We start from the raw sequence: 11,101 nt of genomic DNA, 5'->3' as shown, positions 1-11,101 counted from the left end.
GTGTTCGCCAGGATGGTCTCGATCTCCTGACCTCGTGATCCACCCGTCTCGGCCTCCCAAAGTGCTGGGATTACAGGCTTGAGCCACCGCGCCCGGCCAATTTTGTATTTTTAGTAGAGACAGAGTTTCTCCATGTTGGTCAGGCTTCACATAGGTTAAAGCATTCTATAGTCGTTTTTGTTTTTTTGAGGCCGAGTCTCGCTCTGTTGCCAGGCTGGAGTGCAGTGGCGTGATCTCGGCTCACTGCAACCTCCGCCTCCTGGGTTCAAGTGATTCTCCTGCCTTAGCCTCCCGAGTAGCTGGGACTTTAGGCGCCCGCCACCACGCCCGGCTAATTTGTATTTTTAGTAGAGATGGGGTTTTACCATGTTGACCAGAATGGTCTCGATCTCTTGACCTCATGATCTGCCCGCCTCAGCCGCCCAAAGTGCTGGGATTACAGGAGTGAGCCACCGTGCCCGGCCTATAGTTATTATTGAGAACTACAAGTGAGAAAGTGGGGAGAACTGTGGTGTGCTTGTCAATTTCTTTTTTGTTGTTGTTGTTCCTTTTTTGAGACGGAGTCTTGCTCTGTTGCCCAGGCTAGAGTGCATTGGCGTGATTTCAGCTCACTGCAACCTCTGCCTCATGGGTTCAAGTGATTCTCCTGCCTCAGCCTCCCGAGTAGCTGGGATTACTGGCAAGTGCCATCATGCCCGGCTAATTTTTGTATTTTCAGTAGAGACGGGGGTTTCACCATGTTGGCCAGGCTGGTCTTGAACTCCTGACCTCAGGTGATCTGCCCGCCTCAGCCTCCCAAAGTACTGGGATTACAGGAGTGAGCCACCCCACCCAGCCGACACTTGTCAATTTCAGTATCCTCCCCCATGATCCCTCCAACCTCCTGACTGCTCTCCTTCCTTGCCCTTGACTCTGCCCCACATCAGCTTTACAGGTGTAACATCAGCCCCAGACCTTGATGTCACTAATAGTTGTGCCCCTTACAGAATCGCAGTTCCCAGCTCCCCACTTCCCGACCCTCACCTCCCAGCTTCTCAGCTCACAGGCTCCCATTCCCAACTCCAGTCATCCTCGGACCTTACAGAGACAGTTACCCCCGTGCCCTCTCCGTTTCACAGCCCCCACCCCTTGTCTCTTTGCCTCTGTCATCCTCCTTCAGCCTGTCGTGAACTCTTCTCCATACCCCTCTTACCCGACCCTACCTGCCTGCCTGACAGACCCACAGCAAACCGTCAAGTGTGTGTTGAATAAATACCTGCTCCCCCAGAACTTTCAGGAACGTGTAGTTTTGAGAGTGTGTGTGTGTGTTTGTGTGTGTGTGTGTGTGTGTGTGTGTGGTGGGGGTGGTGAGCCAAGAGTGTAGAGAGAGGATTATCTAGTAAAAACATAAATGATTTCAAATGGTAGTAAGGACCATAGCAGAAGACAACTGGGAATGAAGTCAACGAAGAGGGTGATTCTTTTTAAATTTTTTTTTTGTAGGTATGGGGTTTCACCATGTTGCTCAGGCTGGTCTCCAACTCCCGGGCCCAAGTGCTCCTCCCACCTCAGTCTCCCAAGTAGTGGGGATTACAAGCGTTGTCCACTACACCTGGCTAATTTTTGTATTTTTAGTAGAGATGAAGTCTCGCTCTCTTGCCCAGGCTGTTCTTGAACTCCAGAGCTCAAGTGATCCTCCTGCCTCGGCCTCCAATGTTCTGGAATTCCAGGCGTAAGCCACTGTGCCTGGCCAGGGTGATTCTTTAGTTAAGCAAGGACAAGGGTAAGCTGCAAGAGAAAAGGGAGAGGGAGCAGGAAGATGGATGGGTCCCTGGGCTAGCCTGCAGGGACCGCACTCTGGTTATTTCTGTGTGCTCCCCCCTTACCAGCTGACGCCTTACACTGGTGTCTTAGTGGAAGGCATGGACACCCACACAGCATGCCACCCCAACAGGGAACATCCCCCAACCCCTTTTCATAGACAGCTTTGTTCCCAGACTGGAGTGCAGTAGCGTGATGCAGCCTCAACCTCCCAGACTCAAGCGATCCTTCCACCTCAGCCTCCTGAGTATTTGGGACCACAGGCACGAACCACCACACTCAGCTAATTTTTTTTTTTTTGGGGGGGGGAATGGAGTCTCGCTCTGTCGCCAGGCTGGAGTGCGGTGGCGTGATATCGGCTCACTGCAACCTCCGCCTCCCATGTTCAAGCAATTCTCCTGCCTCAGCCTCTCGAGTAGCTGGGACTACAGGCGCACACCACCGACGCCCAGCTAATTTTTTGTATTTTTAGTAGAGACGGTATTTCACCATGTTGACTCTTTTATCTCTTGGCCTCGTGATCTGCCCGCCTCGGCCTTCCAAAGTGCTGGGATTACAGGCATGAGCCACTGTGTCCGGCCAAATTTTTTAAGAGATGGGGGTCTTACTATATTGCTCAGGCTGGCCTCAGACTCCTGGCCTCAAGCGATCTTCCTGCCTTGGCCTCCTTAACCATTGGGTGTACAGTCGTGAGCCACCATGCCTGGCCGCCATTTTTGCTGTCATTTGACTTAACTCTTTACTCCCCAGTCCCTCATCTCAGCTCTCCTTCCTCACTAGGGTATCCATCTCATGACTCCGACCCCGCTCCTTTCCCCAGGCTCCTCACTATATGCCCCTCCTGCCCATTCATTTCCTTAAACTACTTCAATTCTCAGAGCCTTCAGAATGGCAGGAGACAGGGATTAAAACAGCCACTCCAGGAAATGTCATCCAAACAGGCACTGGGAGGAACAGGGGCCAGGATGGTAACAGAACTGATCCCAGAGGAAACTGAGCTCACATTTGTATTTCATTCAGGACAGGCAGCGTTGACCAGGCTGTTTTGCTTCCTAGGGCTGCCATCACAGTATCACTGTGACCTGCTTCAAACAACAGGTGGCCAGAAGTCTGAAATCAAGGTGTTGGCAGGTTTTTTGTTTTTTTGTTTTTTGAGACAGGGTGTCACTCTGTCGCCCAGGTTGGAGTGCAGTAGTGTGATCTTGGCTCACTGCAGCCTCCGCTTCCCAGGTTCAAGTGATTCTCCTGCCTCAGCCTCCCGAGTAGCTGGGATTACAGGTGCCCACCACCACTGCCCTGGCAACGAAATTCATTTTAAATTGTTGCTCCTGGCCAGGCGCGGTGGCTCATGCCTGTAATCCCAGCATTTTGGGAAGCCGAGGCAGGTGAACCACGAGGTCAGGAGTTTGAGACCAGCTTGACCAACATGGGGAAACCCTGTCTCTACTAAAAATACAAAAATTAGCTGGGTGTGGTGGCATGTGCCTACTCAGGAGGCCAAGGCAGAAGAACTGCTTGAACCTGGGAGGCAGAGCTTGCAGTGAGCTGAGATTGTGCCACTGCACTCCAGTCTGGGTGACAGAGCCAGACTCCATCTCTAAATAAATAAAATAGTTGCTCCTGGTTGCTGTGTGGAACCTGAAGTTGATTCAGGGTCAAGGGTGGAGGCTGGCACTGTTCTTTAGGGGAGCAATGATGGTGGCTTGGCGGGCAGTGGCCATGAAAATAAACATATCCTTTTATTATTCAGTCAACAAATGTTGAACTGAGCATGTACTATGTGCCAGGTATTGTTCTAAATACTGAGGGATACAGCTGCAAACAAAACCAAGTCCCTGCCTGATTTGAAATAGGGAGATCCAGGCGAGTGGCTCATGCCTGTAATTCCAGCACTTTGGGAGGCCACGGTAGGTGGATCACTTGAGGTCCGGAGTTCAAGACCAGCCTGGCCAACATGGTGAAACCCTGTCTTTACTAAAAAATACAAAAATTAGGCAAGCGTGGTGGCACATGCTGTAGTTCCAGCTACTCGGGAGGCGGAGGTTGCAGTGAGCTGAGATCGTACCGCTGCACTCCAGCCTGGGTGACAGAACGAAACTTATGTCTCCAAAAAAAAAAAAAAAAAAAACAGAAATAGGAAGGTCCTTCACTGAGTAGATATTTGAGCAACACCCTCATGAGGCAGGAACCACGTGGCTATTGTGGGGAGAACGTTGAAGAGACCACCCTGTATGCAGGTGCCGTGCCCAAGGCTTGCAGGTAGCTGAGTGGATCAAGTCGGGCCACAGTGTTGGCATCTCCATGGACAGCCCCCTTTTCTCTCCCAGGGGTCTGTGAGGTCAACCGCCAGAACCGAGCCGGCTACTCAGCCCTCATGCTGGCTGCACTTACCTCTGTGGGGCGGGAGGAGGAGGACATGGCCGTGGTCCAGAGACTCTTCTGCATGGGCGACGTCAATGCCAAGGCCAGTCAGGTGCGTGGACGCCCCCACTGTGGCTCTCAGCCAGCAGTCACTTCCACTTTCGGAGTCAACCCGTCTGTGACCTCCCTTCCCCGAGCCTACCCCAGCCTGTCCCCTCTTCTTCCCCACTCCCCAGACGGGGCAGACAGCCCTCATGCTGGCCATCAGCCATGGCCGACAGGACATGGTGGCAGCCCTGCTGGCATGTGGAGCGGATGTGAATGCGCAGGATGCGGATGGGGCCACGGCGCTGATGTGCGCCAGTGAGTATGGGCGCCTGGACACCGTGCGGCTGCTGCTCGCCCAACCAGGCTGCGACCCTGCCATCCTGGACAATGTAAGACCCCACAATGGGGCTGGCATCCTGGGGGGTGCCCATGGCTTGGCTCAGGGATCTGACTGTCCCTAACATTCAACAGGAGGGCACCAGTGCCCTGGCCATCGCCTTGGAGGCTGAGCAGGATGAGGTGGCCGCTCTGCTACATGCCCACCTGAGCTCGGGCCAGCCTGAAACCCAGGTGAGCACAGCTCTAGAGAAACCAGCCTTCCCAGCTGCAAATTCAGTCTGCAGAGGATAGTAAATATGCCCCAGACCTCCCTTTCTGCCCCCCAAAGGTGGCACCAGGGGTGCAGAACCAGTGTCTAGATTCTCCTATGTGGCTTTTTTTTTTTTTTTTTGGAGACAGGGTTTCACTCTGTAACCCGGGTTGGGGTGTAGTGGCGTGATCAGAGCTCACTGCAGCCTCAAACTCCTGAGTTCAAGGGATCCTTCTGCCTCAGCATCAAGTGCTGGGATTACAGGTGTGAAACCAGAGCGCCTGGCAGGGGCTGGGATTTGATGTGAAAGCAGCAAAACCCCAGTGAGGTTGACACTATCCCAGGTCATGAGACTGAGGCCTCAAAGGGGGAAGCAACTTAAGGTCACAGAGACCTAGCTAAGACCTTTCATGCATGCCTGGGCTCCTGCTACCTACTGCCAGGGAGGCTCTTATCAAAGGAAAAAGGGGCCAGGTGCAGTGGCTCACGACTGCAATCCCACCACTCTGGGAGGCCGAGGCGGGTGGATCATGAGGTTAGGAGATTGAGACCATCCTGGCTAACAAGGTGAGACCCCATCTCTACTAAAAATACAAAAATTAGCTGGGCATGGTGGCGCGTGCCTGTAATCCCAGCTACTTGGGAGGCTGAGGCAGGAAAATCACTTGAACCTAGGAGGTGGAGGTTGCAGTGAGCCGAGACTGCACCACTGCACTCCAGCCTGGCAACAGAGCGAGACTCTGTCTCAAAAAAACAAAACAAACAAAACAAAACAAAGGCCGGGCACGGCGGCTCAAGCCTGTAATCCCAGCACTTTGGAAGGCCAAGACGGGCGGATCACGAGGTCAGGAGATCAAGACCATCCTGGCTAACACAGTGAAACCCCGTCTCTACTAAAAAAAAAAATACAAAAAACTAGCCGGGCGAGGTGGCGGGCACCTGTAGTCCCAGCTACTCGGGAGGCTGAGGCAGGAGAATGGCGTAAACCCAGGAGGCGGAGCTTGCAGTGAGCTGAGATCCGGCCACTGCACTCCAGCCTGGGCGACAGAGCGAGACTCTGTCTCAAAAAAAAAAGAAAAGAAAAAAAGGAAAAAGGAGACCTTTGGCATCAGGCAGGGTGGGGAAGCGGGTCTAGAGCTTCAGAACTGGAGATGGGGTGAGTTTGCAGAACACATTGGCCCCCAACACCACTATACTCTGATGGCAAGTGCCAGGATGTTTCAGCACTTTCATAATCAAAGTATCAGCCCACCCATCCCGTACAGGTTGACCCCAATTTACCATGGCTCCACTAACAATTTTTTATTTAGTTATTTTTCAGACGGAGTCTTGCTCTGTCACCCAGGCTGGAGTGCAGTGGGGCGACTGCAGCTCACTGCAACCTCCACCTCCGGGGTTCAAGCGATTCTTCTGCCTCAGCCTCTCAAGTAGCTGGGACTACTGGCACGTGCCACTATGCCCAGATAATTTTTTTCTTTTCCTTTGGAGACAAGAGTCTCGCTCTGTCACCCAGGCTGGAGTGCAGTGGCACAATCGCAGTTCACTGCAACCTCCACCTCCCAGGTTCAAATAGTTCTGTGCCTCAGCCTCCTGAGCAGCTGGGATTACAGGCATGTGCCACCATGCCCAGCTCATTTTTGTTTTTTTTTTTTTTTTTTTTGAGACACTTGCTTTGTTGCCCAGGCAAGAGTGCAATGGCACAATCTCGGCTCACTGCAACCTCCACCTCCCAGGTTCCAGAAATTCTCCTGCCTCAGCCTCCCAAGTAGCTGGGATTACAGGTGTGAGCCATTGCGCCTGGTACCACTTACAATTTTTTGACTTCATGATAGTGTGAAAGCGATGTGTACTTAGCAGAAACCACACTTTGGCAGAGTATTCAATAAATTACATGAGACATTCGACACTTCATTAAAACAGGCTTTGTGTTAAACGTGTTTCCCCAACTACAGGCTAAGGCGTTCTGAAGAGGCTAAAGATGGACCATGCTAAACTGTGGTGTTTGGTAGATTAGGTGTATTAAATACATTTAAACTTGCAATACTTTCAACCTATGATGTACTCACCGGATGTAACCCATTGTAAATTGAGGAACACCTATACTTGCCCCACTGGAAGAGATGTGGGAGGAAGGTCAAGCGCCTCTTCCAGGTCAGAAGGGGCAGAGGTAGGATACAAACCAGGCAGCCTGGCTCCACTAGGTGAGGCTAGTGCTGAATCCCACGTTTCCTGCCTTAAGGAGATTGCAGCAGGCCCCCCTCTTTTCCCCTCTCTCCAGAGCGAGTCACCCCCTGGCTCCCAGACAGCCACACCTGGTGAAGGAGAATGCAGCGACAATGGAGAGAACCCCCAGGTTCAGTGAGCTGCCCCGTCTGGCTCACTACACCTAGCTGTGGGGAGATCTCCTCCTCAGTCACCTCAGTGTTTGGCGCACAGAATGGTCCAGGGTCCTCTGCTCAGAGGCTAACACTGGCCGAAGAGAAAGGCAATTTCAGTCGGGGTGACTGTGACAGGAAGGGGCTCACCCTGGCCCCACCAAAATGAGGTGGGGACCAAGGAGTGATATAACCCTGTTTCACCCACTCTCTGAAACTTCTTTGGTAATAAAACATTCCTACTACGCTTGTGTTTTGTTCGGGGTAGAGGGTGAACGTATACAAACACGACCCCCCCGCCTCAAAAAAGAAAAGCTTCGTTTGGCAAGACCCCACGGCCAGGATGTCCAGAGTGCGGAGGATCGGTGACCAGCTGGGAACCACTCAAGAAAACTAAAGAAACCCTAGTCGCATAACCCAGACAAGAACCCGAGTTAACTTGAAACACAAACGCTTTATTGAAAGGAGCATCTCAATTCCGCGTGGCGGGCAAAAAATAAAGGAGCAGATTGTGACACACCAATCCCATCGGCCAAGTGGTCGAACCCAACATCCAAGACCCTGTAAACAGAACCAAACATGAGATGCTGACGGGCCCTGCAGCAACTGGCAAACTCCCGCCTCTCTCTGGTGAGTCTCTGTAGACTGTGCTTCCGAAACCCTCTCACCCTGGGCTTAACGAAGCCTCCCTACCACCAACCAAGGGTTTATCAAAGGGGTGTCCTCTGCACCCACCAGCGAGCAGGCAAGCTCAGCGCAACCTCCGGGCTTCTCGCTCTGACTCCAACAGGGTGAGCACGTCGCCCTCGCGCACGGGGCCTTTTACATTGCGGATGATGGAGCGGCTCGTGTCGTCCATGAATTCCACGCGCACCTACGGGTCCCCACCAGGGAGGGGAGGAAGAAGTTAGGGCGAGCCGCGGAAAGGCACCGCGAAGTGGGAAGGAGATATGAATTCACAGAACGTGTAGGGCCCAGAACACAGATCGTTAAAGGGAACTATCAGAACCCTGGGATGAAATGAGCATCGGTTCCTGGATTCCGGCTGGCAGGGATTAGGACAGGGTAGCGGTTTAGGTCCCCGGCAATCGGCCAAATGCCCCCACCCGATTACCTGCGTGCACTGTCCCTGAGAGCCGGTCCTGCCCAGGACCTTAGTGACCTGGAGGAAAGAAGCTGGGTTCAGACCTGGCCCGTTCGGCTCCTCCACTCCCTTCCCCTGCCCCCGAATTCGGGCCCCCACTTCACCCTGGCGAGCTTGATAGGCTGCACACGGCTGGTGTCCATGATGGCGGCGCGGCGGCGGTCTGGCGGAGAGGAGTCACGTGCTTCGCAGAGAGCCTTTATAGGACATCCTAGCCCCGCCTACTCCTGTCTCGCGAGACCACACCGCGTCTTTCCCAGCAGCCCCCGCGGTGGAGACGTCACTGGCGGCGCCCTTCAGCATCTCGGACGGAAGATGGCGTCCGCCACCCGTCTCATCCAGCGGCTGCGGAACTGGGCATCTGGGGTGCGCGGGGCGGACAAGGCCGTACCATGGGGGGCTTCGGACTCCGTGTTTCTGGACCCGCTCCTGCTCCTCACCTCCCTCCTAAACCGGGACCCTTCGCTGTCCCCGAATCTCCTTAGGAACCCCCAACTCGTGACCCCTTTAGCCCGGGACCCTCTCCTCTCCTGGGAACCACTCAGGCCTGGGATTTCCCCAGTCCCCGACCTTCTTAGCTTTGGATCTTGTGGGCCCAGACCCCGGCTTTCCTCTTCACCTGCAGGACCCACATCCCTTTCCCCGAGTGTTCATCCCCTGCCTTCCCTCAAAATGCGCATCCCCGGGCCATCCCTGGTCTCTCGCCCTGTCCTTTCCTTTCTATTGGGGTGCCTTGCAGGCCGACCTCCCCTCTCCTCTTCCCACAGCAAGACCTGCAGGGGAAGCTGCAGCTGCGCTACCAGGAGATCTCCAAGCGGTGAGCAGGCCCCGCTCGCTGCCCAGCCTCTGGCTCTGTCCTTTCTCCACCAAAAACAAAATCTGTGTTCCTTTAGACCCCTGAAACGCAGGACTGATATCCTGCCACCAGTCCCCTGCCAGGCTGTGGAGGCAGAGGTTTGCCTTTAACCTTGCTGAACTCCGGAGACAGCCCTCCTGGAACAGCGAGGCCGGGCGTGCATTCTGAGTGGGAATCAGGCTAGATTTGCAGTGCTCAGTGTGACCATGTTAGTCAGTGTTATCCCCAAGCTACAGATGAAAAAGGAGGTCCAGAGAAGCTAAATCATTTGCCTGAAGTCACTCAGAAGCTAGAAAGTGGCAGCGGGGACTTGAACCCAGAAGTGTCCTGATTTCAGACTCATTTATATTAAAATATTAGTTGATATTTACAAGCCCCTGTCATGTATGACCTCAGCCTTGGGTTTAACTTTGTGAACCAGGAAAGTTCTTATCCACATTCCTTTCATGGACACCACATCCTAGGGAGAAGCTTAGTAGGGAAACAAACACAGCAGATAGTATTGTTCTGGAATACTTTGAAAACAAAACAAAATGAGTGGAAGCTGGAGGGTGGCTACGTAAAGTCAGATGATTGGGAAAGATCTTTCTTCGGGAATGACAGTTAAATCACCTGAATGATGGGAAGGACCCGTTCAAAGAATAATTATTAAAAAAGCATTCTGGCCGGGCGCGGTGGCTCATGCCTATGATCCCAGCACTTTGGGAGGCCGAGGCAGGCAGATCACGAGGTCAGGAGTTTGAGATCAGCCTGGCCAACGCAGTGAAACATAGTGAAACCCCCTCTTCGGTAAAAATACAAAAGTGAGCCGGGCATGGTGGCGCACACCGGTAGTCGCAGCTACTTGGGAGGTTGAGGCAGGAGAATCGCTTGAACCCGGGAGGTGGAGGTTACAGTGAGCTGAGAACGCACTACTGCACTCCAGCCTGGGCGACAGAACAAAACTCTGCCTCAAAAAAATTACAAAAAAAAAAAAAAAGAAAAGAAAAAACATTCTGAGCAGAGGGAACAGGAAGGGCTAAGACTGTCAGGCTGGACAGAGCCTGAGTAGGAAGGAGGCCAGTATGGATGGAACCCATTGAGGGAAAGGGATAATGGTATAGTCTGTGAAGTCAAAGGGATAGGCAGAGGTAAGGCAGTCATTGAGGATTATAATGAAAGGAAGAAAAGTAGCGTTAAAATAACCAAATTTATGTGAATGCCTACATGTTGTGACTAATTCCAAATATTAGAAGTATCACATTTTTTTTGTTTTCAACTTTAATGTTAAGTTCTGGGGTACATTTGCAGTTTCGTTACAAAGGTAAACATGTGCCATGGTAGTTTGCTGCAAAGATCAACTTATCACTTAGGTATTAAGCCCAGCATCCATTAGCTATTCTTCCTGATGCTGTCCCCGCTGCCCCCACAATCCCCCAGTTGGTTTTCTATCAGGGTAGTTGTGGGCCAGTTGAGGAAATGGCTTTGTAAAAGTTTTGACTTTTTTAGGATGACGGCGCCCTCTAGTGATTCATCTGGATGTTTGTTTTTGTTTTTGTTTTTGTTTTTTGAGATTGAGTCTCTGTCACCCAGGCTGGAGTGCAGCGGCACAATCATAGCTCACTGCAGCCTCGAACTCCCAGGCAAGCCTCCCAAGTAGCTGGAACTACAATCACATGTTACCGTACCTGGCTAATTTTTAAAATTTTTTATAGAGAAAGTCTTATCATGTTGCCCAATCTGGTCTTAAACTCCTGGCCTCTGGCCAGGCACAGTGGCTCACGCTTGTAATCCCAGCACTTTGGGAGGCTGAGGCAGGCGGATCACAAGGTCAGGAGTTTGAGAACAGCCTGGCCAACATAGTGAAACCCTGTCTCTATTAAAAATACAAAAATTAAGCTGGGCGCGGTGGCTCACGCCTGTAATCCCAGCACTTTGGGAGGCCGAGG

The 11,101-nt window shown here is 52.5% G+C and overlaps 3 protein-coding genes across 6 annotated transcripts in view; 2 read left to right on the top strand and 1 right to left on the bottom strand.

Moving 5' to 3' along the window:
* Positions 1–7,418, top strand: part of KANK3 (KN motif and ankyrin repeat domains 3) — a 24,202-nt gene extending 16,784 nt beyond the window's left edge. The window contains exons 7-10 of the mRNA XM_011966254.1: positions 4,128–4,273; positions 4,398–4,598; positions 4,681–4,779; positions 7,077–7,418. Of these exons, the coding sequence (XP_011821644.1) occupies positions 4,128–4,273; positions 4,398–4,598; positions 4,681–4,779; positions 7,077–7,160 (530 nt within the window). The 3' untranslated portion in view covers positions 7,161–7,418. The remainder of the gene's footprint in view (positions 1–4,127; positions 4,274–4,397; positions 4,599–4,680; positions 4,780–7,076) is intronic.
* On the bottom strand, positions 6,677–8,831 carry RPS28 (ribosomal protein S28). Of its 2 annotated transcripts, none has more exons than XM_011966256.1 (4): positions 8,422–8,831; positions 8,288–8,335; positions 7,905–8,047; positions 6,677–7,734 (listed from the first exon to the last, which is right to left on the bottom strand). In XM_011966256.1, the coding sequence occupies exons 1-3, from the start codon at positions 8,458–8,460 to the stop codon at positions 7,925–7,927; spliced, it is 210 nt and encodes a 69-aa protein (XP_011821646.1). In that variant the 5' UTR covers positions 8,461–8,831; the 3' UTR covers positions 6,677–7,734; positions 7,905–7,924. The 2 variants fall into 2 exon arrangements, with proteins under 2 accessions (XP_011821646.1, XP_011821645.1); XM_011966255.1 differs by having other exon boundaries at positions 7,608–7,734; positions 7,909–8,047.
* NDUFA7 (NADH dehydrogenase (ubiquinone) 1 alpha subcomplex, 7, 14.5kDa) overlaps positions 8,574–11,101 on the top strand; it is a 12,668-nt gene continuing 10,140 nt past the window's right edge. For 2 of the 3 annotated variants that reach the window (XR_001004467.1, XR_001004466.1), the window contains exons 1-2: positions 8,613–8,683; positions 9,085–9,134. Coding sequence is in view for 1 of the 3 variants with exons in the window: in XM_011966257.1 (XP_011821647.1) it covers positions 8,633–8,683; positions 9,085–9,134 (101 nt within the window). In the remaining 2 variants the exon portion in view is untranslated. Of the gene's footprint in view, positions 8,684–9,084; positions 9,135–11,101 lie in introns of all 3 variants that reach the window. The other variant, XM_011966257.1, reaches the window with a different exon arrangement.

The sequence above is a fragment of the Mandrillus leucophaeus genome, unplaced genomic scaffold (genome assembly GCF_000951045.1).
Source record: "Mandrillus leucophaeus isolate KB7577 unplaced genomic scaffold, Mleu.le_1.0 Scaffold751, whole genome shotgun sequence".
Classification (NCBI taxonomy): Eukaryota; Metazoa; Chordata; class Mammalia; order Primates; family Cercopithecidae; genus Mandrillus; species Mandrillus leucophaeus.
Note: the sequence above shows the minus strand (reverse complement) of the source record. Positions and strands in the feature narration are given on the sequence as shown.

Bases quoted from the DNA above. Each gene is read 5' to 3' on its own strand.
- RPS28 (XM_011966256.1), bottom strand. From the start codon at position 8,460: ATGGACACCAGCCGTGTGCAGCCTATCAAGCTCGCCAGG. The intron at 8,336-8,421 runs GTGAAGTGGGGG...TCTTTCCTCCAG, and splicing joins AGCCTATCAAGCTCGCCAGG to GTCACTAAGGTCCTGGGCAG. The intron at 8,048-8,287 runs GTAATCGGGTGG...GGGGACCCGTAG, and splicing joins CTCAGGGACAGTGCACGCAG to GTGCGCGTGGAATTCATGGA.